The sequence below is a fragment of the Pseudophryne corroboree genome, chromosome 8 (genome assembly GCF_028390025.1).
Source record: "Pseudophryne corroboree isolate aPseCor3 chromosome 8, aPseCor3.hap2, whole genome shotgun sequence".
NCBI classification, from domain to species: Eukaryota; Metazoa; Chordata; class Amphibia; order Anura; family Myobatrachidae; genus Pseudophryne; species Pseudophryne corroboree.
In genome coordinates this window covers 491999363-492024172 of record NC_086451.1, presented here as the reverse complement: position 1 = coordinate 492024172, position 24810 = coordinate 491999363, and the positions used below count along the sequence as shown (strand labels likewise).

The 24810-nt window shown below is 46.6% G+C and overlaps 1 protein-coding gene across 1 annotated transcript in view; it reads left to right on the top strand.

Annotated features, from left to right (window-relative positions):
- Positions 1-24810, top strand: part of ERCC2 (ERCC excision repair 2, TFIIH core complex helicase subunit) — a 268676-nt gene that overhangs the window by 82809 nt on the left and 161057 nt on the right. Inside the window, 3 exon segments of the mRNA XM_063938458.1 lie at positions 699-832; positions 2634-2802; positions 22268-22386. Of these exon segments, the coding sequence (XP_063794528.1) occupies positions 699-832; positions 2634-2802; positions 22268-22386 (422 nt within the window).

Genomic DNA, 24810 nt, shown 5'->3' with positions numbered 1-24810 from the left:
CCGCACGTCGCACACTCCGCAGCCGCCAGCTCATTGCGTGTAAGACGTAGCGGATATGAGACACGGCGTATTGCAGCTCTGCACACCGCAGCCACCAGCTCATTGCGTGTAAGACGTAGCGGATATGAGACACGGTGTAGTGCAGCTCCGCACGTCGCACACTCCGCAGCCACCAGCTCATTGCGTGTAAGACGTAGCGGATATGAGACACGGCGTATTGCAGCTCCGCACGTCGCACACTCCGCAGCCGCCAGCTCATTGCGTGTAAGACGTAGCGGATATGAGACACGGCATATTGCAGCTCCGCACGTCGCACACTCCGCAGCCGCCAGCTCATTGCGTGTAAGACGTAGCGGATATGAGACACGGCGTATTGCAGATCCGCACGTCGCACACACCGCAGCCACCAGCTCATTGCGTGTAAGACGTAGCGGATATGAGACACAGCGTATTGCAGCTCTGCACACCGCAGCCACCAGCTCATTGCGTGTAAGACGTAGCGGATATGAGACATGGCGTATTGCAGCTCCGCACACCGCAGCCACCAGCTCATTGCGTGTAAGACGTAGTGGATATGAGTCACGGCGTATTGCAGCTCCGCACGTCGCACACTCCGCAGCCGCCAGCTCATTGGCAGACTGATCACAGGGGTATTGTCAGCGTTGGTACAGGATCACCCTCATTCCCTGTCATTCCAGAATTAAGGAAACTGATGAACAGAAACTGAGACAGGAGTATAGCCGGCTGGTGGAAGGACTGCGCGAGGCAACGGTGGCCCGAGAGACGGACGTTTACCTGGCCAATCCGGTATTACCAGATGAGATCCTGCAAGGTGTGTATAGCGTGGCATTGCACCAATACTTACCCTCCTGCCACTCCATGTGCGTTATTTTCATATGTCCTTCATAGGGCGGCCACACCATCTGGTTACCTGTGTTTAGGGGTACGGTTTTCTACAGTAACTTTTATTTTACTTATAGAAGAACCTGCAGCTGTCCCCATGAGTATGGAATAGGGCTGTGGTACCCAAACTGGGTGTCGTGGCACCATGGGGTGTGCTGGGACCGTGGGGTGTGCTGGGGCCGTGGGGTGTGCTGGGACCGTGGGGTGTGCTGGGACCGTGGGGTGTGCTGGGACCGTGGGGTGTGCTGGGACCGTGGGGTGTGCTGGGTTGGTGGTCCAGGACAGAGCTAGTGACTGCGAATGATAACTATTCTGACAATCCGGAACGTATCCTCCCCACATAGCTGAACCTGAGGATGGTAAATGAGGATGTAAATGCGATCAGGGTTAGGGTGTCTGTGTGCCTACAGTATATCCATGGCATGGCGCAGCGTCAAGGGCTGTTGAGCGTGACTGCAGCACCCACCCATGGAATGCCCTCCCACGCTCAATAAGACTCGCCTCTAGCCTCCAAACTTTCAAGCATTCCCTGAAAACACCTCTTCAGGCAGCCAATCAAATTTCTGAATTGCCCCCATGACCTTCAGAAGCATTCATATCTAATTATGGGGGTCATTCCGAGTAGATCGCTGGCTAAAAATGTCCGCTGCGCAGCGATGATGCAAAAAAAGGCACTTCTGCGTATGCGACGCAATGCGCACACGCTGCGTACTTTCACTACCGGCAAAGTATTTTTACACAAGGTCTAGCGAAGCTTTTCAGTCGCACTGCTGGCCGCAGAGTGATTGACAGGAAGGGGGCGTTTCTGGGTGTCAACTGACCGTTTTCAGGGAGTGTTCGAAAAAACGCAGGTGTGGCTGGGTGAACGCAGGGCGTGTTTGTGATGTCAAATCCGGAACTGAATGGTCTGAAGTGATCGCAAGCTAGGAGTAAGTCTGGAGCTACTCTGAAACTGCACAATTTTTTTTTGTAGGTGTTCTGCGATCTTTGCGTTCGCACTTCTGCTAAGCTAAAATACACTCCCAGAGGGCGGCGGCTTAGCGTTTGCACTGTTGCTAAAAACTGCTAGCGAGCAAACAACTCGAAATGACCCCCTATATCCCACCAGGCCTGTCTCTGCTATCTGGTGACTGCTATGGTATAGATCAGAGGTTCTCAAACTCGGTCCTCGGGGGCACACACAGCGCATGTTTTGCAGGTCTCCTCACAGAATCGCAAGTGAAATAATTAGCTCCACCTGCGGACCTTTTAAAATGTGTCAGTGAGTAATTAATACACCTGTGCACCTGCTGGGTTACCTGCAAAACATGCACTGTGTGGGCCCCCGAGGACCGAGTTTGAGAACCTCTGGTATAGATAGAGCCTATCCTTGTGTGCCCTTCCTATTTCCCTATACAGTGTAAGCTAGCGAGCAGGGCCCTCCTACCTCTGTCTGTCTGTAATTACCCAGTTTGTCTTATCACTGTTGATTCCAATTGTAAAGTGCAATGGAATGTGCTGCGCTATATAAGACACTGTAAATAAATAATTATAATGTAAGAGGACACTTCTGTAACAACCGATTGGCTTTGGTCAGTCAGGTGTTAGTGCCACAAAGTATCTGGTTCTTATGAGCTACAAGACCTTTATACTGGTTTTCATGGTCATGTTGTGAGACGTTCTCTAGGGCTCCCTGAACAATGAATATAAGGATACTGACCCGGCCTATGATCATTTTGTTGCTTTTGCAGAGGCGGTTCCAGGGTGTATCCGCAACGCACTGCACTTTCTAGGCTTCTTGCGGCGGCTGGTGGGTTATATCAAGTCACGTCTACGTTCAGGGCATGTGACACAGGAGGGTCCGGCCGCCTTTCTGCGCGATCTCTTTGAAAAAGTCTGCATCGAACGAAAGCCAATGAGGTGAGCTCAATTTGTGAAAGGATTTCTGATGGTTACTGTGGTGGCAGAGCTGTGTCCCTGTCTCTGTTACATACACTTGGGTTTTCTGGGCCATTTTCTGGGTGATTGCTAGCAGCTTCTCAGGGGCTGAGTGACTGTTCCAACGTCTGTCCATGACTGACCTGCCTGATTACATAATAGTATCCTACAGTCTGACTACATAATATCCTACAGTCTGACTACATGATAATATCCTACAGCCTGACTACATGATAATATCCTACAGTCTGACTACATAATATCCTACAGTCTGACTACGTAATAATATCCGACAGTCTGCCTACATGATAATATCCTACAGTCTGACTACGTAATAATATCCTACAGTCTGCCTACATGATAATATCCTACAGTCTGACTACATGATATCCTACAGTCTGACTACGTAATAATATCCTACAGCCTGACTACATGATATCCTACAGTCTGCCTACATGATAATATCCTACAGTCTGACTACGTAATAATATCCTACAGTCTGCCTACATGATAATATCCTACAGCCTGACTACATGATAATATCCTACAGTCTGACTACGTAATAATATCCTACAGTCTGACTACGTAATAATATCCGACAGTCTGCCTACATGATAATATCCTACAATCTGACTACATGATATCCTACAGTCTGACTACGTAATAATATCCTACAGCCTGACTACATGATATCCTACAGTCTGCCTACATGATAATATCCTACAGTCTGACTACATGATATCCTACAGTCTGACTACGTAATAATATCCTACAGCCTGACTACATGATATCCTACAGTCTGCCTACATGATAATATCCTACAGTCTGACTACGTAATAATATCCTACAGTCTGCCTACATGATAATATCCTACAATCTGACTACGTAATAATATCCTACAGTCTGACTACGTAATAATATCCTACAGTCTGACTACATGATAATATCCTACAGTCTGACTGCATAATATCCTACAGTCTGACTACGTAATAATATCCTACAGTCTGACTATGTAATAATATCCTACAGTCTGACTACGTAATAATATCCTACAGTCTGACTACATAATATCCTACAGTCTGACTACGTAATAATATCCTACAGTCTGACTATGTAATAATATCCTACAGTCTGACTACATAATATCCTACAGTCTGACTACGTAATAATATCCTACAGTCTGACTATGTAATAATATCCTACAGTCTGACTACATAATATCCTACAGTCTGACTACGTAATAATATCCTACAGTCTGACTATGTAATAATATCCTACAGTCTGACTACATAATATCCTACAGTCTGACTACGTAATAATATCCGACAGTCTGCCTACATGATAATATCCTACAGTCTGACTACGTAATAATATCCTACAGTCTGACTACATGATAATATCCTACAGTCTGACTACATAATAATATCCTACAGCCTGACTAAATAATCATATCCTACAGTCTGACTACATGATAATATCCTACAGTCTATGTAATAATATCCTACAGTCTGACTACATAATATCCTACAGTCTGACTATGTAATAATATCCTACAGTCTGGCTACATGATATCCTACAGTCTGACTATGTAATAATATCCTACAGTCTGACTACATAATAATATCCTACAGCCTGACTAAATAATCATATCCTACAGTCTGACTACATGATAATATCCTACAGTCTATGTAATAATATCCTACAGCCTGACTAAATAATCATATCCTACAGTCTGACTACATGACAATATCCTACAGTCTGACTATGTCATCATATCCTACAGTCTATGTAATAATATCCTACAGTCTGACTACGTAATAATATCCTACAGCCTGACTAAATAATCATATCCTACAGTCTGACTACATGACAATATCCTACAGTCTATGTAATAATATCCTACAGTCTGACTACGTAATAATATCCTACAGTCTGGCTACATAATAATATCCTACAGTCTGTCTATGTAATAATATCCTACAGTCTGACTACATGACAATATCCTACAGTCTGACTGCATGATAATATCCTACAGTCTATGTAATAATATCCTACAGTCTGACTACATGATAATATCCTACAGTCTATGTAATAATATCCTACAGTCTGACTACATGATAATATCCTACAGTCTGACTGCATGATAATATCCTACAGTCTATGTAATAATATCCTACAGTCTGACTACATGATAATATCCTACAGTCTGACTACGTCCTCATATCCTACAGTCTGACTACGTCTTCATATCCTACAGTCTGACTACGTGATAATATCCTACAGTCTGACTACATAATAATATCCTACAGTCTGACTACATGATAATATCCTACAGTCTGACTACATAATAATATCCTACAGTCTGACTACATAATAATATCCTACAGTCTGACTACATGATAATATCTTACAGCCTGACAATGTAATAATATCCTACAGTCTGACTACATGATAATATCCTACAGCCTGACAATGTAATAATATCCTACAGTCTGACTACATGATAATATCCTACAGTCTGACTACATGATAATATCATACAGTCTGACTACATGATAATATCATACAGTCTGACTACATGATAATATCTTACAGTATTACTACATAATCATATCTTACAGTCTGACTCCATAATAATATCCTACAGTCTGACTACATGATAATATCCTACAGTCTGACTATGTCATCATATCCTACAGTCTGACTACATGATAATATCCTACAGTCTGACTACGTCATCATATCCTACAGTCTGACTACGTCATCATATCCTACAGTCTGACTACATGATATCCTACAGTCTGACTACGTAATAATATCCTACAGTCTGACTACATGACAATATCCTACAGTCTGACTACATGACAATATCCTACAGTCTGACTACATGATAATATCCTACAGTCTGACTACATGATAATATCCTACAGTCTGACTACATGATAATATCCTACAGTCTGACTACGTCATCATATCCTACAGTCTGACTACATGATATCCTACAGTCTGACTACGTAATAATATCCTACAGTCTGACTACATGACAATATCCTACAGTCTGACTACATGATAATATCCTACAGTCTGCCTACGTCATCATATCCCACTGTCTGACTACATGATAATATCCTACAGTCTGACTATGTAATAATATCCTACAGTCTGACTACATAATATCCTACAGTCTGACTACATGATAATATCCTACAGTCTGACTACATCCTCATATTCTACAGTCTGACTACATGATAATATCCTACAGTCTGACTAGGTAATAATATCCTACAGTCTGAATACATGCTAATATCCTAGAGTCTGACTAAGTCCTCATATCCTACAGTCTGCCTACGTCATCATATCCTACAGTCTGACTAGGTAATAATATCCTACAGTCTGAATACATGCTAATATCCTAGAGTCTGACTAAGTCCTCATATCCTACAGTCTGACTACGTCCTCATATCCTACAGTCTGACTACGTCCTCATATCCTACAGTCTGACTACGTCCTCATATCCTACAGTCTGACTACGTCCTCATATCCTACGGTCTGACTACGTGATAATATCCTACGGTCTGACTACTTGATAATATCTTACAGTCTGACTACATTATCATATCCTACAGTCTGACTACATGATAATATCCTACAGTCTGACTACATGATAATATCCTACAGTCTGACTACATGATAATATCCTACAGTCTGACTACATGATAATATCCTACAGTCTGACTATGTCATCATATCCTACAGTCTGACTATGTCATCATATCCCACAGTCTGACTACATGATAATATCCTAAGTCTGACTACATGATAATATCCCAGTGTTACTACATGATAATATCCAACAGTCTGACTATATAATAATATCCAACAGTCTGACTACATGATAATATCCTACAGTCTGACTACATGATAATATCCTACAGTCTGACTACATGATAATATCCTACAGTCTGACTATGTCATCATATCCTACAGTCTGACTAGGTAATAATATCCTACAGTCTGAATACATCCTCATATTCTACAGTCTGACTACATGATAATATCCTACAGTCTGACTAGGTAATAATATCCTACAGTCTGAATACATGCTAATATCCTAGAGTCTGACTAAGTCCTCATATCCTACAGTCTGACTACGTCCTCATATCCTACAGTCTGACTACGTCCTCATATCCTACAGTCTGACTACGTCCTCATATCCTACAGTCTGACTACGTCCTCATATCCTACAGTCTGACTACGTGATAATATCCTACGGTCTGACTACTTGATAATATCTTACAGTCTGACTACATTATCATATCCTACAGTCTGCCTACATGATAATATCCTACAGTCTGACTCCATGATAATATCCTACAGTCTGACTACATGACAATATCCTACAGTCTGACTACATGATAATATCCTACAGTCTGCCTACATGATAATATCCTAAGTCTGACTACATGATAATATCCCAGTGTTACTACATGATAATATCCAACAGTCTGACTATATAATAATATCCTACAGTCTGAATACATGATAATATCCTAGAGTCTGACTACATGACAATATCCTACAGTCTGACTACATGATAATATCCTACAGTCTGACTACATAATAATATCCTACAGTCTGACTACATGATAATATCCTACAGTCTGACTACATGACAATATCCTACAGTCTGACTACATAATAATATCCTACAGTCTGACTACATGATAATATCCTACAGTCTGACTACATAATACAGGTTGAGTATCCCTTATCCAAAATGCTTGGGACCGGAGGTATTTTGGATATCGGATTTTTCCGTATTTTGGAATAATTGCATACCATAATGAGATATCATGGTGATGGGACCTAAATCTAAGCACAGAATGCATTTATGTTACATATACACCTTATACACACAGCCTGAAGGTCATTTTAGCCATTATTTTTTATAACTTTGTGCATTAAACAAAGTGTGTCTACATTCACACAATTCATTTATGTTTCATATACACCTTATACACACAGCCTGAAGGTCATTTAATACAATATTTTTAATAACCTTGTGTATTAAACAAAGTTTGTGTACATTGAGCCATCAAAAAACAAAGGTTTCACTATCTCACTCTCACTCAAAAAAGTCCGTATTTCGGAATATTCCGTATTTCGGAATATTTGGATATGGGATACTCAACCTGTAATATCCTACAGTCTGACTACATAATAATATCCTACAGTCTGACTACGTCATCATATCCTACAGTCTGACTACATGACAATATCCTACAGTCTGGCTACATGATAATATCCTACAGTCTGACTACATGATATCCTACAGTCTGACTACATGATAATATCCTACAGTCTGACTACATGATAATATCCTACAGTCTGACTACATAATAATATCCTACAGTCTGACTACATAATAATATCCTACAGTCTGACTACATAATAATATCCTACAGTCTGACTATGTCATCATATCCTACAGTCTGACTATGTCATCATATCCCACAGTCTGACTACATGATAATATCCTAAGTCTGACTACATGATAATATCCCAGTGTTACTACATGATAATATCCAACAGTCTGACTATATAATAATATCCAACAGTCTGACTACATGATAATATCCTACAGTCTGACTATATAATAATATCCTACAGTCTGACTACATGATAATATCCTACAGTCTGACTACATGATAATATCCTACAGTCTGACTACATGATAATATCCTACAGTCTGACTATGTCATCATATCCTACAGTCTGACTAGGTAATAATATCCTACAGTCTGAATACATCCTCATATTCTACAGTCTGACTACATGATAATATCCTACAGTCTGACTAGGTAATAATATCCTACAGTCTGAATACATGCTAATATCCTAGAGTCTGACTAAGTCCTCATATCCTACAGTCTGACTACGTCATCATATCCTACAGTCTGACTAGGTAATAATATCCTACAGTCTGAATACATGCTAATATCCTAGAGTCTGACTAAGTCCTCATATCCTACAGTCTGACTACGTCCTCATATCCTACAGTCTGACTACGTCCTCATATCCTACAGTCTGACTACGTCCTCATATCCTACAGTCTGACTACGTCCTCATATCCTACAGTCTGACTACGTGATAATATCCTACGGTCTGACTACTTGATAATATCTTACAGTCTGACTACATTATCATATCCTACAGTCTGCCTACATGATAATATCCTACAGTCTGACTCCATGATAATATCCTACAGTCTGACTACATGACAATATCCTACAGTCTGACTACATGATAATATCCTACAGTCTGCCTACATGATAATATCCTAAGTCTGACTACATGATAATATCCCAGTGTTACTACATGATAATATCCAACAGTCTGACTATATAATAATATCCTACAGTCTGAATACATGATAATATCCTAGAGTCTGACTACATGACAATATCCTACAGTCTGACTACATGATAATATCCTACAGTCTGACTACATAATAATATCCTACAGTCTGACTACATGATAATATCCTACAGTCTGACTACATGACAATATCCTACAGTCTGACTACATAATAATATCCTACAGTCTGACTACATGATAATATCCTACAGTCTGACTACATGATAATATCCTACAGTCTGACTACATAATACAGGTTGAGTATCCCTTATCCAAAATGCTTGGGACCGGAGGTATTTTGGATATCGGATTTTTCCGTATTTTGGAATAATTGCATACCATAATGAGATATCATGGTGATGGGACCTAAATCTAAGCACAGAATGCATTTATGTTACATATACACCTTATACACACAGCCTGAAGGTCATTTTAGCCATTATTTTTTATAACTTTGTGCATTAAACAAAGTGTGTCTACATTCACACAATTCATTTATGTTTCATATACACCTTATACACACAGCCTGAAGGTCATTTAATACAATATTTTTAATAACCTTGTGTATTAAACAAAGTTTGTGTACATTGAGCCATCAAAAAACAAAGGTTTCACTATCTCACTCTCACTCAAAAAAGTCCGTATTTCGGAATATTCCGTATTTCGGAATATTTGGATATGGGATACTCAACCTGTAATATCCTACAGTCTGACTACATAATAATATCCTACAGTCTGACTACGTCATCATATCCTACAGTCTGACTACATGACAATATCCTACAGTCTGGCTACATGATAATATCCTACAGTCTGACTACATGATATCCTACAGTCTGACTACATGATAATATCCTACAGTCTGACTACATGATAATATCCTACAGTCTGACTACATAATAATATCCTACAGTCTGACTACATAATAATATCCTACAGTCTGACTACATAATAATATCCTACAGTCTGCCTACATGATAATATCCTACAGTCTGACTACGTCATCATATCCTACAGTCTGACTACGTCATCATATCCCACAGTCTGACTACATAATAATATCCTAAGTCTGACTACATGATAATATCCCAGTGTTACTACATGATAATATCCAACAGTCTGACTATATAATAATATCCAACAGTCTGACTATATAATAATATCCTACAGTCTGACTACATGATAATATCCTACAGTCTGACTACATGATAATATCCTACAGTCTGACTAGGTAATAATATCCTACAGTCTGAATACATGCTAATATCCTAGAGTCTGACTAAGTCCTCATATCCTACAGTCTGCCTACGTCATCATATCCTACAGTCTGACTAGGTAATAATATCCTACAGTCTGAATACATGCTAATATCCTAGAGTCTGACTAAGTCCTCATATCCTACAGTCTGACTACGTCCTCATATCCTACAGTCTGACTACGTCCTCATATCCTACAGTCTGCCTACGTCATCATATCCTACAGTCTGACTAGGTAATAATATCCTACAGTCTGAATACATGCTAATATCCTAGAGTCTGACTAAGTCCTCATATCCTACAGTCTGACTACGTCCTCATATCCTACAGTCTGACTACGTCCTCATATCCTACAGTCTGACTACGTCCTCATATCCTACAGTCTGACTACGTGATAATATCCTACAGTCTGACTACGTCCTCATATCCTACAGTCTGACTACGTGATAATATCCTACGGTCTGACTACTTGATAATATCTTACAGTCTGACTACATTATCATATCCTACAGTCTGGCTACATGATAATATCCTACAGTCTGACTACATGATAATATCCTACAGTCTGACTACATAATAATATCCTACAGTCTGAATACATGATAATATCCTAGAGTCTGACTACATGATAATATCCTACAGTCTGACTACATAATAATATCCTACAGTCTGACTACATGATAATATCCTACAGTCTGACTACATAATATCCTACAGTCTGCCTACATGATAATGTCCTACAGTCTGACTACATAATAATATCCAACAGTCTGACTATATAATAATATCCTACAGTCTGACTACATAATAATATCCTACAGTCTGACTACATGATAATATCCTACAGTCTGACTACATGATAATATCCTACAGTCTGACTACATGATAATATCCTACAGTCTGACTACATGACAATATCCTACAGTCTGACTACGTCATCATATCCTACAGTCTGACTACATGATAATATCCTACAGTCTGACTACATGACAATATCCTACAGTCTGACTACGTCATCATATCCTACAGTCTGACTACATGATAATATCCTACAGTCTGACTACATGACAATATCCTACAGTCTGACTACGTCATCATATCCTACAGTCTGACTACATGATAATATCCTACAGTCTGACTACATGATATTGGCCCAGCTGCAGAAAGTATTATCTTGTAGAAGTTTACCAGGAATCCTGTAGCCACGGTTAGCCTGTGGTTGATGGCGTTGGGCGTCCTTACTATACAAGTAAATGGAGACATTTGGCTCCCAGCGCAGAGCTCGGAGCTCTTACTGGCGCACAGTGCTATTTCTCTGACTCCCAAGCTGCATACGCACGGTGCGATTCTCCCTAAACCACATTTTCACTTTGGGATTCCCATGATCTCCCGGATCCCAGAACCACTGATACTGACTATACACCCGATGCGATTCTGGCTGAATGCGATTCCCCTGATCTCCCGGATCCCAGAACCACTGATACTGACTATACACCCGGTGCGATTCTGGCTGAATGCGATTCCCCTGATCTCCCCGGATCCCAGAACCACTGATACTGACTATACACCCGGTGCGATTCTGGCTGAATGCGATACCCCTGAACTCCCCGGATCCCAGAACCACTGATACTGACTATACACCCGGTGCGATTCTGGCTGAATGCGATTCCCCTGATCTCCCCGGATCCCAGAACCACTGATACTGACTATACACCCGGTGCGATTCTGGCTGAATGCGATTCCACTGATCTCCCCGGATCCCAGAACCACTGATACTGACTATACACCCGGTGCGATTCTGGCTGAATGCGATTCCCCTGAACTACCCGGATCCCAGAACCACTGATACTGACTATACATCCGGTGCGATTCTGGCTGAATGCGATTTCCCTGATCTCCGCGGATCCCAGAACCACTGATACTGACTATACACCCGGTGCGATTCTGGCTGAATGCGATTCCCCTGAACTCCCGGGATCCCAGAACCACTGATACTGACTATACACCCGGTGCGATTCTGGCTGAATGCGATTCCCCTGATCTCCGCGGATCCCAGAACCACTGATACTGACTATACACCCGGTGCGATTCTGGCTGAATGCGATTCCCCTGAACTCCCGGGATCCCAGAACCACTGATACTGACTATACACCCGGTGCGATTCTGGCTGAATGCGATTCCCCTGATCTCCCCGGATCCCAGAACCACTGATACTGACTATACACCCGGTGCGATTCTGGCTGAATGCGATTCCCCTGATCTCCCCGGATCCCAGAACCACTGATACTGACTATACACCCGGTGCGATTCTGGCTGAATGCGATTCCCCTGATCTCCCCGGATCCCAGAACCACTGATACTGACTATACACCCGGTGCGATTCTGGCTGAATGTGATTCCCCTGAACTCCCCGGATCCCAGAACCACTGATACTGACTATACACCCGGTGCGATTCTGACTGAATGCGATTCCCCTGATCTCCCGGGATCCCAGAACCACTGATACTGACTATACACCCGGTGCGATTCTGGCTGAATGCGATTTCCCTGATCTCCCCGGATCCTAGAACCACTGATACTGACTATACACCCGGTGCGATTCTGGCTGAATGTGATTCCCCTGAACTCCCCGGATCCCAGAACCACTGATACTGACTATACACCCGGTGCGATTCTGGCTGAATGCGATTCCCCTGAACTCCCCGGATCCCAGAACCACTGATACTGACTATACACCCGGTGCGATTCTGGCTGAATGCGATTCCCCTGATCTCCCCGGATCCCAGAAACACTGATACTGACTATACACCCGGTGCGATTCTGGCTGAATGCGATTCCCCTGATCTCCCCGGATCCCAGAACCACTGATACTGACTATACACCCGGTGCGATTCTGGCTGAATGCGATTCCCCTGATCTCCCCGGATCCCAGAACCACTGATACTGACTATACACCCGGTGCGATTCTGGCTGAATGCGATTCCCCTGAACTCCCGGGATCCCAGAACCACTGATACTGACTATACACCCGGTGCGATTCTGGCTGAATGCGATTCCCCTGATCTCCCCGGATCCCAGAACCACTGATACTGACTATACACCCGGTGCGATTCTGTCTGAATGCGATTCCCCTGAACTCCCCGGATCCCAGAACCACTGATACTGACTATACACCCGGTGCGATTCTGGCTGAATGCGATTCCCCTGATCTCCCCGGATCCCAGAACCACTGATACTGACAATACACCCGGTGCGATTCTGACTGAATGCGATTCCCCTGATCTCCCCGGATCCCAGAACCACTGATACTGACTATACACCCAGTGCGATTCTGACTGAATGCGATTCCCCTGATCTCCCCGGATCCCAGAACCACTGATACTGACTATATGCCCGGTGCGATTCTGGCTGAATGCGATTCCCCTGATCTCCCCGGATCCCAGAACCACTGATACTGACTATACACCCGGTGCGATTCTGGCTGAATGCGATTCCACTGATCTCCCCGGATCCCAGAACCACTGATACTGACTATACACCCGGTGCGATTCTGGCTGAATGCGATTCCCCTGATCTCCCCGGATCCCAGAACCACTGATACTGACTATACACCCGGTGCGATTCTGGCTGAATGCGATTCCCCTGATCTCCCCGGATCCCAGAACCACTGATACTGACTATATGCCCGGTGCGATTCTGACTGAATGCGATTCCCCTAGAACTCCCCGGATCCTAGAACCACTGATACTGACTATACACCTGGTGCGATTCTGGCTGACTGCGGTTCCCCTGATCTCCCCGGATCCCAGAACCACTGATACGGACTAGACACCCGGTGCGATTCTGGCTGAATGCGATTCCACTGATCTCCCGGGATCCCAGAACCACTGATACTGACTATACACCCGGTGCGATTCTGGCTGAATGCGATTCCCCTGATCTCCCGGGATCCCAGAACCACTGATACTGACTATACACCCGGTGCGATTCTGGCTGAATGCGATTCCCCTGAACTCCCCGGATCCCAGAACCACTGATACTGACAATACACCCGGTGCGATTCTGGCTGAATGCGATTCCCCTGATCTCCCCGGATCCCAGAACCACTGATACTGACTATACACCCGGTGCGATTCTGGCTGAATGCGATTCCCCTGATCTCCCCGGATCCCAGAACCACTGATACTGACTATACACCCGGTGCGATTCTGGCTGAATGCGATTCCCCTGATCTCCCTGGATCCCAGAACCACTGATACTGACTATACACCCGGTGCGATTCTGGCTGAATGCGATTCCCCTGATCTCCCCGGATCCCAGAACCACTGATACTGACTATACACCCGGTGCGATTCTGGCTGAATGCGATTCCACTGATCTCCCCGGATCCCAGAACCACTGATACTGACTATACACCCGGTGCGATTCTGGCTAAATGCGATTCCCCTGATCTCCCCGGATCCCAGAACCACTGATACTGACTATACACCCGCTACGATTCTGGCTGAATGCGATTCCACTGAACTCCCCGGATCCTAGAACCACTGATACTGACTATACACCCGGTGCGATTCTGGCTGAATGTGATTCCCCTGATCTCCCCGGATCCCAGAACCACTGATACTGACTATATGCCCGGTGCAATTCTGACTGAATGCGATTCCCCTGAACTCCCCGGATCCTAGAACCACTGATACTGACTATACACCCGGTGCGATTCTGGCTGAATGCGATTCCCCTAGAACTCCCCGGATCCCAGAACCACTGATACTGACTATACACCCGGTGCGATTCTGGCTAAATGCGATTCCCCTGATCTCCCCGGATCCCAGAACCACTGATACTGACTATATGCCCGGTGCGATTCTGGCTGAATGCGATTCCCCTAGAACTCCCCGGATCCCAGAACCACTGATACTGACTATACACCCGGTGCGATTCTGGCTGAATGCGATTCCCCTGAACTCCCCGGATCCCAGAACCACTGATACTGACTATACACCCGGTGCGATTCTGTCTGAATGCGATTCCCCTGAACTCCCCGGATCCCAGAACCACTGATACTGACTATACACCCGGTGCGATTCTGGCTGAATGCGATTCCCCTGAACTCCCCGGATCCCAGAACCACTGATACTGACTATACACCCGGTGCGATTCTGGCTGAATGCGATTCCCCTAGAACTCCCCGGATCCTAGAACCACTGATACTGACTATACAACTGGTGCGATTGTGGCTGACTGCGATTCCCCTGATCTCCCCGGATCCCAGAACCACTAATACGGACTAGACACCCGGTGCGATTCTGGCTGAATGCGATTCCACTGATCTCCCGGGATCCCAGAACCACTGATACTGACTATACACCCGGTGCGATTCTGGCTGAATGCGATTCCCCTGAACTCCCCGGATCCCAGAACCACTGATACTGACTATACACCCGGTGCGATTCTGGCTGAATGCGATTCCCCTGATCTCCCCGGATCCCAGAACCACTGATACTGACTATACACCCGGTGCGATTCTGGCTGAATGCGATTCCCCTGATCTCCCCGGATCCCAGAACCACTGATACTGACTATACACCCGGTGCGATTCTGGCTGAATGCGATTCCCCTGATCTCCCCGGATCCCAGAACCACTGATACTGACTATACACCCGGTGCGATTCTGGCTGAATGCGATTCCCCTGATCTCCCCGGATCCCAGAACCACTGATACTGACTATACACCCGGTGCGATTCTGGCTGAATGCGATTCCCCTGATCTCCCCGGATCCCAGAACCACTGATACTGACTATATGCCCGGTGCGATTCTGACTGAATGCGATTCCCCTGAACTCCCCGGATCCCAGAACCACTGATACTGACTATACACCCGGTGCGATTCTGGCTGAATGCGATTCCCCTGATCTCCCCGGATCCCAGAACCACTGATACTGACTATACACCCGGTGCGATTCTGGCTGAATGCGATTCCCCTGAACTACCCGGATCCCAGAACCACTGATACTGACAATACACCCGGTGCGATTCTGGCTGAATGCGATTCCCCTGATCTCCCCGGATCCCAGAACCACTGATACTGACTATACACCCGGTGCGATTCTGGCTAAATGCGATTCCCCTGATCTCCCCAGATCCCAGAACCACTGATACTGACTATACACCCGGTGTGATTCTGACTGAATGCGATTCCCCTGATCTCCCCGGATCCCAGAACCACTGATACTGACTATACACCCGGTGCGATTCTGGCTGAATGCGATTCCCCTGATCTCCCCGGATTCCAGAACCACTGATACTGACTATACACCCGGTGCGATTCTGGCTGAATGCGATTCCCCTGAACTCCCCGAATCCCAGAACCACTGATACTGACTATACACCCGGTGCGATTCTGGCTGAATGCGATTCCCCTGATCTCCCCGGATCCCAGAACCACTGATACTGACTATACACCCGGTGCGATTCTGGCTGAATGCGATTCCCCTAGAACTCCCCGGATCCTAGAACCACTGATACTGACTATACAACTGGTGCGATTGTGGCTGACTGCGATTCCCCTGATCTCCCCGGATCCCAGAACCACTAATACGGACTAGACACCCGGTGCGATTCTGGCTGAATGCGATTCCACTGATCTCCCGGGATCCCAGAACCACTGATACTGACTATACACCCGGTGCGATTCTGGCTGAATGCGATTCCCCTGAACTCCCCGGATCCCAGAACCACTGATACTGACTATACACCCGGTGCGATTCTGGCTGAATGCGATTCCCCTGATCTCCCCGGATCCCAGAACCACTGATACTGACTATATGCCCGGTGCGATTCTGACTGAATGCGATTCCCCTGAACTCCCCGGATCCCAGAACCACTGATACTGACTATACACCCGGTGCGATTCTGGCTGAATGCGATTCCCCTGATCTCCCCGGATCCCAGAACCACTGATACTGACTATACACCCGGTGCGATTCTGGCTGAATGCGATTCCCCTGAACTACCCGGATCCCAGAACCACTGATACTGACAATACACCCGGTGCGATTCTGGCTGAATGCGATTCCCCTGATCTCCCCGGATCCCAGAACCACTGATACTGACTATACACCCGGTGCGATTCTGGCTGAATGCGATTCCCCTGATCTCCCCGGATCCCAGAACCACTGATACTGACTATACACCCGGTGCGATTCTGGCTGAATGCGATTCCCCTGATCTCCCCGGATCCCAGAACCACTGATACTGACTATACACCCGGTGCGATTCTGGCTGAATGCGATTCCCCTGATCTCCCCGGATCCCAGAACCACTGATACTGACTATACACCCGGTGCGATTCTGGCTAAATGCGATTCCCCTGATCTCCCCAGATCCCAGAACCACTGATACTGACTATACACCCGGTGTGATTCTGACTGAATGCGATTCCCCTGATCTCCCCGGATCCCAGAACCACTGATACTGACTATACACCCGGTGCGATTCTGGCTGAATGCGATTCCCCTGATCTCCCCGGATTCCAGAACCACTGATACTGACTATACACCCGGTGCGATTCTGGCTGAATGCGATTCCCCTGAACTCCCCGAATCCCAGAACCACTGATACTGACTATACACCCGGTGCGATTCTGGCTGAATGCGATTCCCCTGATCTCCCCGGATCCCAGAACCACTGATACTGACTATACACCCGGTGCGATTCTGGCTGAATGCGATTCCCCTGATCTCCCTGGATCCCAGAACCACTGATACTGACTATACACCCGGTGCGATTCTGGCTGAATGCGATTCCCGTGATCTCCCCGGATCCCAGAACCACTGATACTGACTATACACCCGGTGCGATTCTGGCTGAATGCGATTCCCCTGATCTCCCCGGATCCCAGAACCACTGATACTGACTATACACCCGGTGCGATTCTGGCTGAATGCGATTCCCCTGATCTCCCGGGATCCCAGAACCACTGATACTGACTATACACCCGGTGCGATTCTGGCTGAATGCGATTCCCCTGATCTCCCCGGATCCCAGAACCACTGATACTGACTATACACCCGGTGCGATTCTGGCTGAATGCGATTCCCCTGAACTCCCCGGATCCCAGAACCACTGATACTGACTATACACCCGGTGCGATTCTGGCTGAATGCGATTCCCCTAGAACTCCCCGGATCCTAGAACCACTGATACTGACTATACAACTGGTGCGATTGTGGCTGACTGCGATTCCCCTGATCTCCCCGGATCCCAGAACCACTAATACGGACTAGACACCCGGTGCGATTCTGGCTGAATGCGATTCCCCTGATCTCCCCGGATCCCAGAACCACTGATACTGACTATACACCCGGTGCGATTCTGGCTGAATGCGATTCCCCTGATCTCCCCGGATCCCAGAACCACTGATACTGACTATATGCCCGGTGCGATTCTGACTGAATGCGATTCCCCTGAACTCCCCGGATCCCAGAACCACTGATACTGACTATACACCCGGTGCGATTCTGGCTGAATGCGATTCCCCTGATCTCCCCGGATCCCAGAACCACTGATACTGACTATACACCTGGTGCGATTCTGGCTGAATGCGATTCCCCTGAACTCCCCGGATCCCAGAACCACTGATACTGACTATACACCCGGTGCGATTCTGGCTGAATGCGATTCCCCTGATCTCCCCGGATCCCAGAACCACTGATACTGACTATACATCCGGTGTGATTCTGACTGAATGCGATTCCCCTGAACTCCCCGGATCCCAGAACCACTGATACTGACTATACACCCGGTGCGATTCTGGCTGAATGCGATTCCCCTGATCTCCCCGGATCCCAGAACCACTGATACTGACTATACACCCGGTGCGATTCTGGCTGAATGCGATTCCCCTGATCTCCCCGGATCCCAGAACCACTGATACTGACTATACACCCGGTGCGATTCTGGCTGAATGTGATTCCCCTGATCTCCCCGGATCCCAGAACCACTGATACTGACTATACACCCGGTGCGATTCTGGCTGAATGCGATTCCCCTAGAACTCCCCGGATCCCAGAACCACTGATACTGACTATACACCCGGTGCGATTCTGGCTGAATGCGATTCCCCTAGAACTCCCCGGATCCCAGAACCACTGATACTGACTATACACCCGGTGCGATTCTGGCTGAATGCGATTCCCCTGATCTCCCCGGATCCCAGAACCACTGATACTGACTATACACCCGGTGCGATTCTGGCTGAATGTGATTCCCCTAGAACTCCCCGGATCCCAGAACCACTGATACTGACTATACACCCGGTGCGATTCTGGCTGAATGCGATTCCCCTGATCTCCCCGGATCCCAGAACCACTGATACTGACTATACACCTGGTGCGATTCTGGCTGAATGCGATTCCCCTGATCTCCCCGGATCCCAGAACCACTGATACTGACTATACACCCGGTGCGATTCTGGCTGAATGCGATTCCCCTGATCTCCCCGGATCCCAGAACCACTGATACTGACTATACACCCGGTGCGATTCTGGCTGAATACGATTCCCCTGATCTCCCCGGATCCCAGAACCACTGATACTGACTATACACCCGGTGCGATTCTGGCTGAATGCGATTCCCCTAGAACTCCCCGGATCCCAGAACCACTGATACTGACTATACACCCGGTGCGATTCTGGCTGAATACGATTCCCCTGATCTCCCCGGATCCCAGAACCACTGATACTGACTATACACCCGGTGCGATTCTGGCTGAATACGATTCCCCTGATCTCCCCGGATCCCAGAACCACTGATACTGACTATACACCCGGTGCGATTCTGGCTGAATGCGATTCCCCTGATCTCCCCGGATCCCAGAACCACTGATACTGACTATACACCCGGTGCGATTCTGGCTGAATACGATTCCCCTGATCTCCCCGGATCCCAGAACCACTGATACTGACTATACACCCGGTGCGATTCTGGCTGAATGTGATTCCCCTAGAACTCCCCGGATCCCAGAACCACTGATACTGACTATACACCCGGTGCGATTCTGGCTGAATGTGATTCCCCTGATCTCCCCGGATCCCAGAACCACTGATACTGACTATACACCCGGTGCGATTCTGGCTGAATGAGATTCCCCTAGAACTCCCCGGATCCCAGAACCACTGATACTGACTATACACCCGGTGCGATTCTGGCTGAATGTGATTCCCCTGATCTCCCCGGATCCCAGAACCACTGATACTGACTATACACCCGGTGCGATTCTGGCTGAATGTGATTCCCCTGATCTCCCCGGATCCCAGAACCACTGATACTGACTATACACCCGGTGCGATTCTGGCTGAATGTGATTCCCCTAGAACTCCCCGTATCCCAGAACCACTGATACTGACTATACACCCGGTGCGATTCTGGCTGAATGCGATTCCCCTGATCTCCCCGGATCCCAGAACCACTGATACTGACTATACACCCGATGCGATTCTGGCTGAATGCGATTCCCCTGAACTCCCCGGATCCTAGAACCACTGATACTGACTATACACCCGGTGCGATTCTGGCTGAATGTGATTCCCCTGATCTCCCCGGATCCCAGAACCACTGATACTGACTATACACCCGGTGCGATTCTGGCTGAATGTGATTCCCCTGATCTCCCCAGATCCCAGAACCACTGATACTGACTATACACCCGGTGCGATTTTGGCTGAATGTGATTCCCCTAGAACTCCCCGGATCCCAGAACCACTGATACTGACTATACACCCGGTGCGATTCTGGCTGAATGCGATTCCCCTGATCTCCCCGGATCCCAGAACCACTGATACTGACTATACACCCGATGCGATTCTGGCTGAATGCGATTCCCCTGAACTCCCCGGATCCTAGAACCACTGATACTGACTATACACCCGGTGCGATTCTGGCTGAATGTGATTCCCCTGATCTCCCCGGATCCCAGAACCACTGATACTGACTATACACCCGGTGCGATTCTGGCTGAATGCGATTCCCCTGAACTCCCCGGATCCTAGAACCACTGATACTGACTATACACCCGGTGCGATTCTGGCTGAATGCGATTCCCCTGATCTCCCCGGATCCCAGAACCACTGATACTGACTATACACCCGGTGCGATTCTGGCTGAATGTGATTCCCCTGATCTCCCCGGATCCCAGAACCACTGATACTGACTATACACCCGGTGCGATTCTGGCTGAATGCGATTCCCCTAGAACTCCCTGGATCCCAGAACCACTGATACTGACTATACACCCGGTGCGATTCTGGCTGAATGCGATTCCCCGGATCCCAGAACCACTGATACTGACTATACAGCCGGTGCGATTCTGACTATACTAGAAGCTAGATTGTACACTTTCTAGCCAAAGTTGTCTTGCGTCTGTCTATTTTTCTTGCGATACCGACCCCGCGGGAGCGCGCGTCAGTATCGCAGTGTGATACGTGCCTGTATAGTGTGTACGCACCTTTTATTCTAAGCCAGAGTTTCCCATACTCCGCCATTACATTCCAGGTTTTAAGGCTATCCATTCTTAAATTCAGGTGATTAAATCAAATTGCTTGCAGTACTAATTAAGTTACCTGAGCCCAAGCATGGGTAAAGGTGAACCCTGGAGTGTGGGAAACGCTGAATCACATAAGTGGTGCTCTCTGCTTCACATAGCTGCGTGTCCAGGTTTATTAGGCCGTTCTTTCACAGACACCAGAGCGTTGAAGAAGTGCTGTCTATATTGCAGGTTCTGTGCGGAACGTCTACGCTCCCTTACACGCACTCTTGAGATCGCAGATATTACCGACCTCTCGCCTCTTACCCTGATCACCAACTTTGCCACCCTCGTCAGTACATACACCAAAGGTAAGTCCCTCCATGATAAGTGTCCTCCCGTACTACATCTCTGTCTCTCTCTCATACACACAGTGTACTCTCCTCTGTCTCACAGTCTCATCTCTGTCTCTCTCTCATACACACAGTGTACTCCTCTCTGTCTCACAGTCTCATCTCTGTCTCTCTCTCTCATACACACAGTGTACTCCCCACTGTCTCACAGTCTCATCTGTCTCTCTCTCATACTCACAGTGTACTCCTCTCTGTCTCACACTCTCATCTCTGTCTCTCTCATACACACAGTGTACTCCCCTCTGTCTCACAGTCTCATCTCTCTCTCTCTCTCTCATACACACAGTGTACTCCCCACTGTCTCACATTCTCATCTGTCTCTCTCATACACACAGTGTACTCCCCTCTGTCTCACAGTCTCATCTGTCTCTCTCTCATACTCACAGTGTACTCCTCTCTGTCTCACACTCTCATCTCTGTCTCTCTCTCATACACACAGTGTACTCCCCTCTGTCTCACAGTCTCATCTCTGTCTCTCTCATACACACAGTGTACTCCCCTCTGTCTCACAGTCTCATCTCTGTGTCTCTCTCTCATACACACAGTGTACTCCCCTCTGTCTCACAGTCTCATCTCTGTGTCTCTCTCTCATACACACAGTGTACTCTCCTCTGTCTCACAGTCTCATCTCTGTCTCTCTCTCATACACACAGTGTACTCCCCTCTGTCTCACAGTCTCATCTGTCTCTCTCTCATACTCACAGTGTACTCCCCTCTGTCTCACAGTCTCATCTGTCTCTGTCTCATACACACAGTGTACTCCCCTCTGTCTCACATTCTCATCTCTGTCTCTCTCTCATACACACAGTGTACTCCTCTCTGTCTCACAGTCTCATCTGTCTCTCTCATACACACAGTGTACTCCCCTCTGTCTCACATTCTCATCTCTGTCTCTCTCTCATACACACAGTGTACTCCCCACTGTCTCACATTCTCATCTGTCTCTCTCATACACACAGTGTACTCCCCTCTGTCTCACAGTCTCATCTCTCTCTCTCTCTCTCTCATACACACAGTGTACTCCCCTCTGTCTCACATTCTCATCTCTGTCTCTCTCTCATACACACAGTGTACTCCCCACTGTCTCACATTCTCATCTGTCTCTCTCATACACACAGTGTACTCCCCTCTGTCTCACAGTCTCATCTCTCTCTCTCTCTCTCATACACACAGTGTACTCCCCACTGTCTCACATTCTCATCTGTCTCTCTCATACACACAGTGTACTCCTCTCTGTCTCACACTCTCATCTCTGTCTCTCTCTCATACACACAGTGTACTCCTCTCTGTCTCACAGTCTCATCTGTCTCTCTCATACACACAGTGTACTCCTCTCTGTCTCACAGTCTCATCTGTCTCTCTCATACACACAGTGTACTCCCCACTGTCTCACATTCTCATCTGTCTCTCTCATACACACAGTGTACTCCCCTCTGTCTCACAGTCTCATCTCTCTCTCTCTCTCTCTCTCTCTCTCTCTCTCTCTCATACACACAGTGTACTCCCCTCTGTCTCACAGTCTCATCTGTCTCTCTCATACACACAGTGTACTCCCCTCTGTCTCACAGTCTCATCTCTGTCTCTCTCTCATACACACAGTGTACTCCCCTCTGTCTCACAGTCTCATCTGTCTCTCTCATACACACAGTGTACTCCCCTCTGTCTCACATTCTCATCTCTGTCTCTCTCTCATACACACAGTGTACTCCCCACTGTCTCACATTCTCATCTGTCTCTCTCATACACACAGTGTACTCCCCTCTGTCTCACAGTCTCATCTCTCTCTCTCTCTCTCATACACACAGTGTACTCCCCACTGTCTCACATTCTCATCTGTCTCTCTTATACACACAGTGTACTCTCCTCTGTCTCACAGTCTCATCTCTGTCTCTCTCATACACACAGTGTACTCCCCTCTGTCTCACATTCTCATCTCTGTCTCTCTCTCATACACACAGTGTACTCCCCACTGTCTCACATTCTCATCTGTCTCTCTCATACACACAGTGTACTCCCCTCTGTCTCACAGTCTCATCTCTCTCTCTCTCTCTCTCATACACACAGTGTACTCCCCACTGTCTCACATTCTCATCTGTCTCTCTCATACACACAGTGTACTCCCCTCTGTCTCACAGTCTCATCTCTGTCTCTCTCATACACACAGTGTACTCCCCTCTGTCTCACAGTCTCATCTCTGTCTCTCTCTCATACACACAGTGTACTCTCCTCTGTCTCACATTCTCATCTCTGTCTCTCTCTCATACACACAGTGTACTCCCCACTGTCTCACATTCTCATCTGTCTCTCTCATACACACAGTGTACTCCCCTCTGTCTCACAGTCTCATCTCTCTCTCTCTCTCTCTCTCTCTCATACTCACAG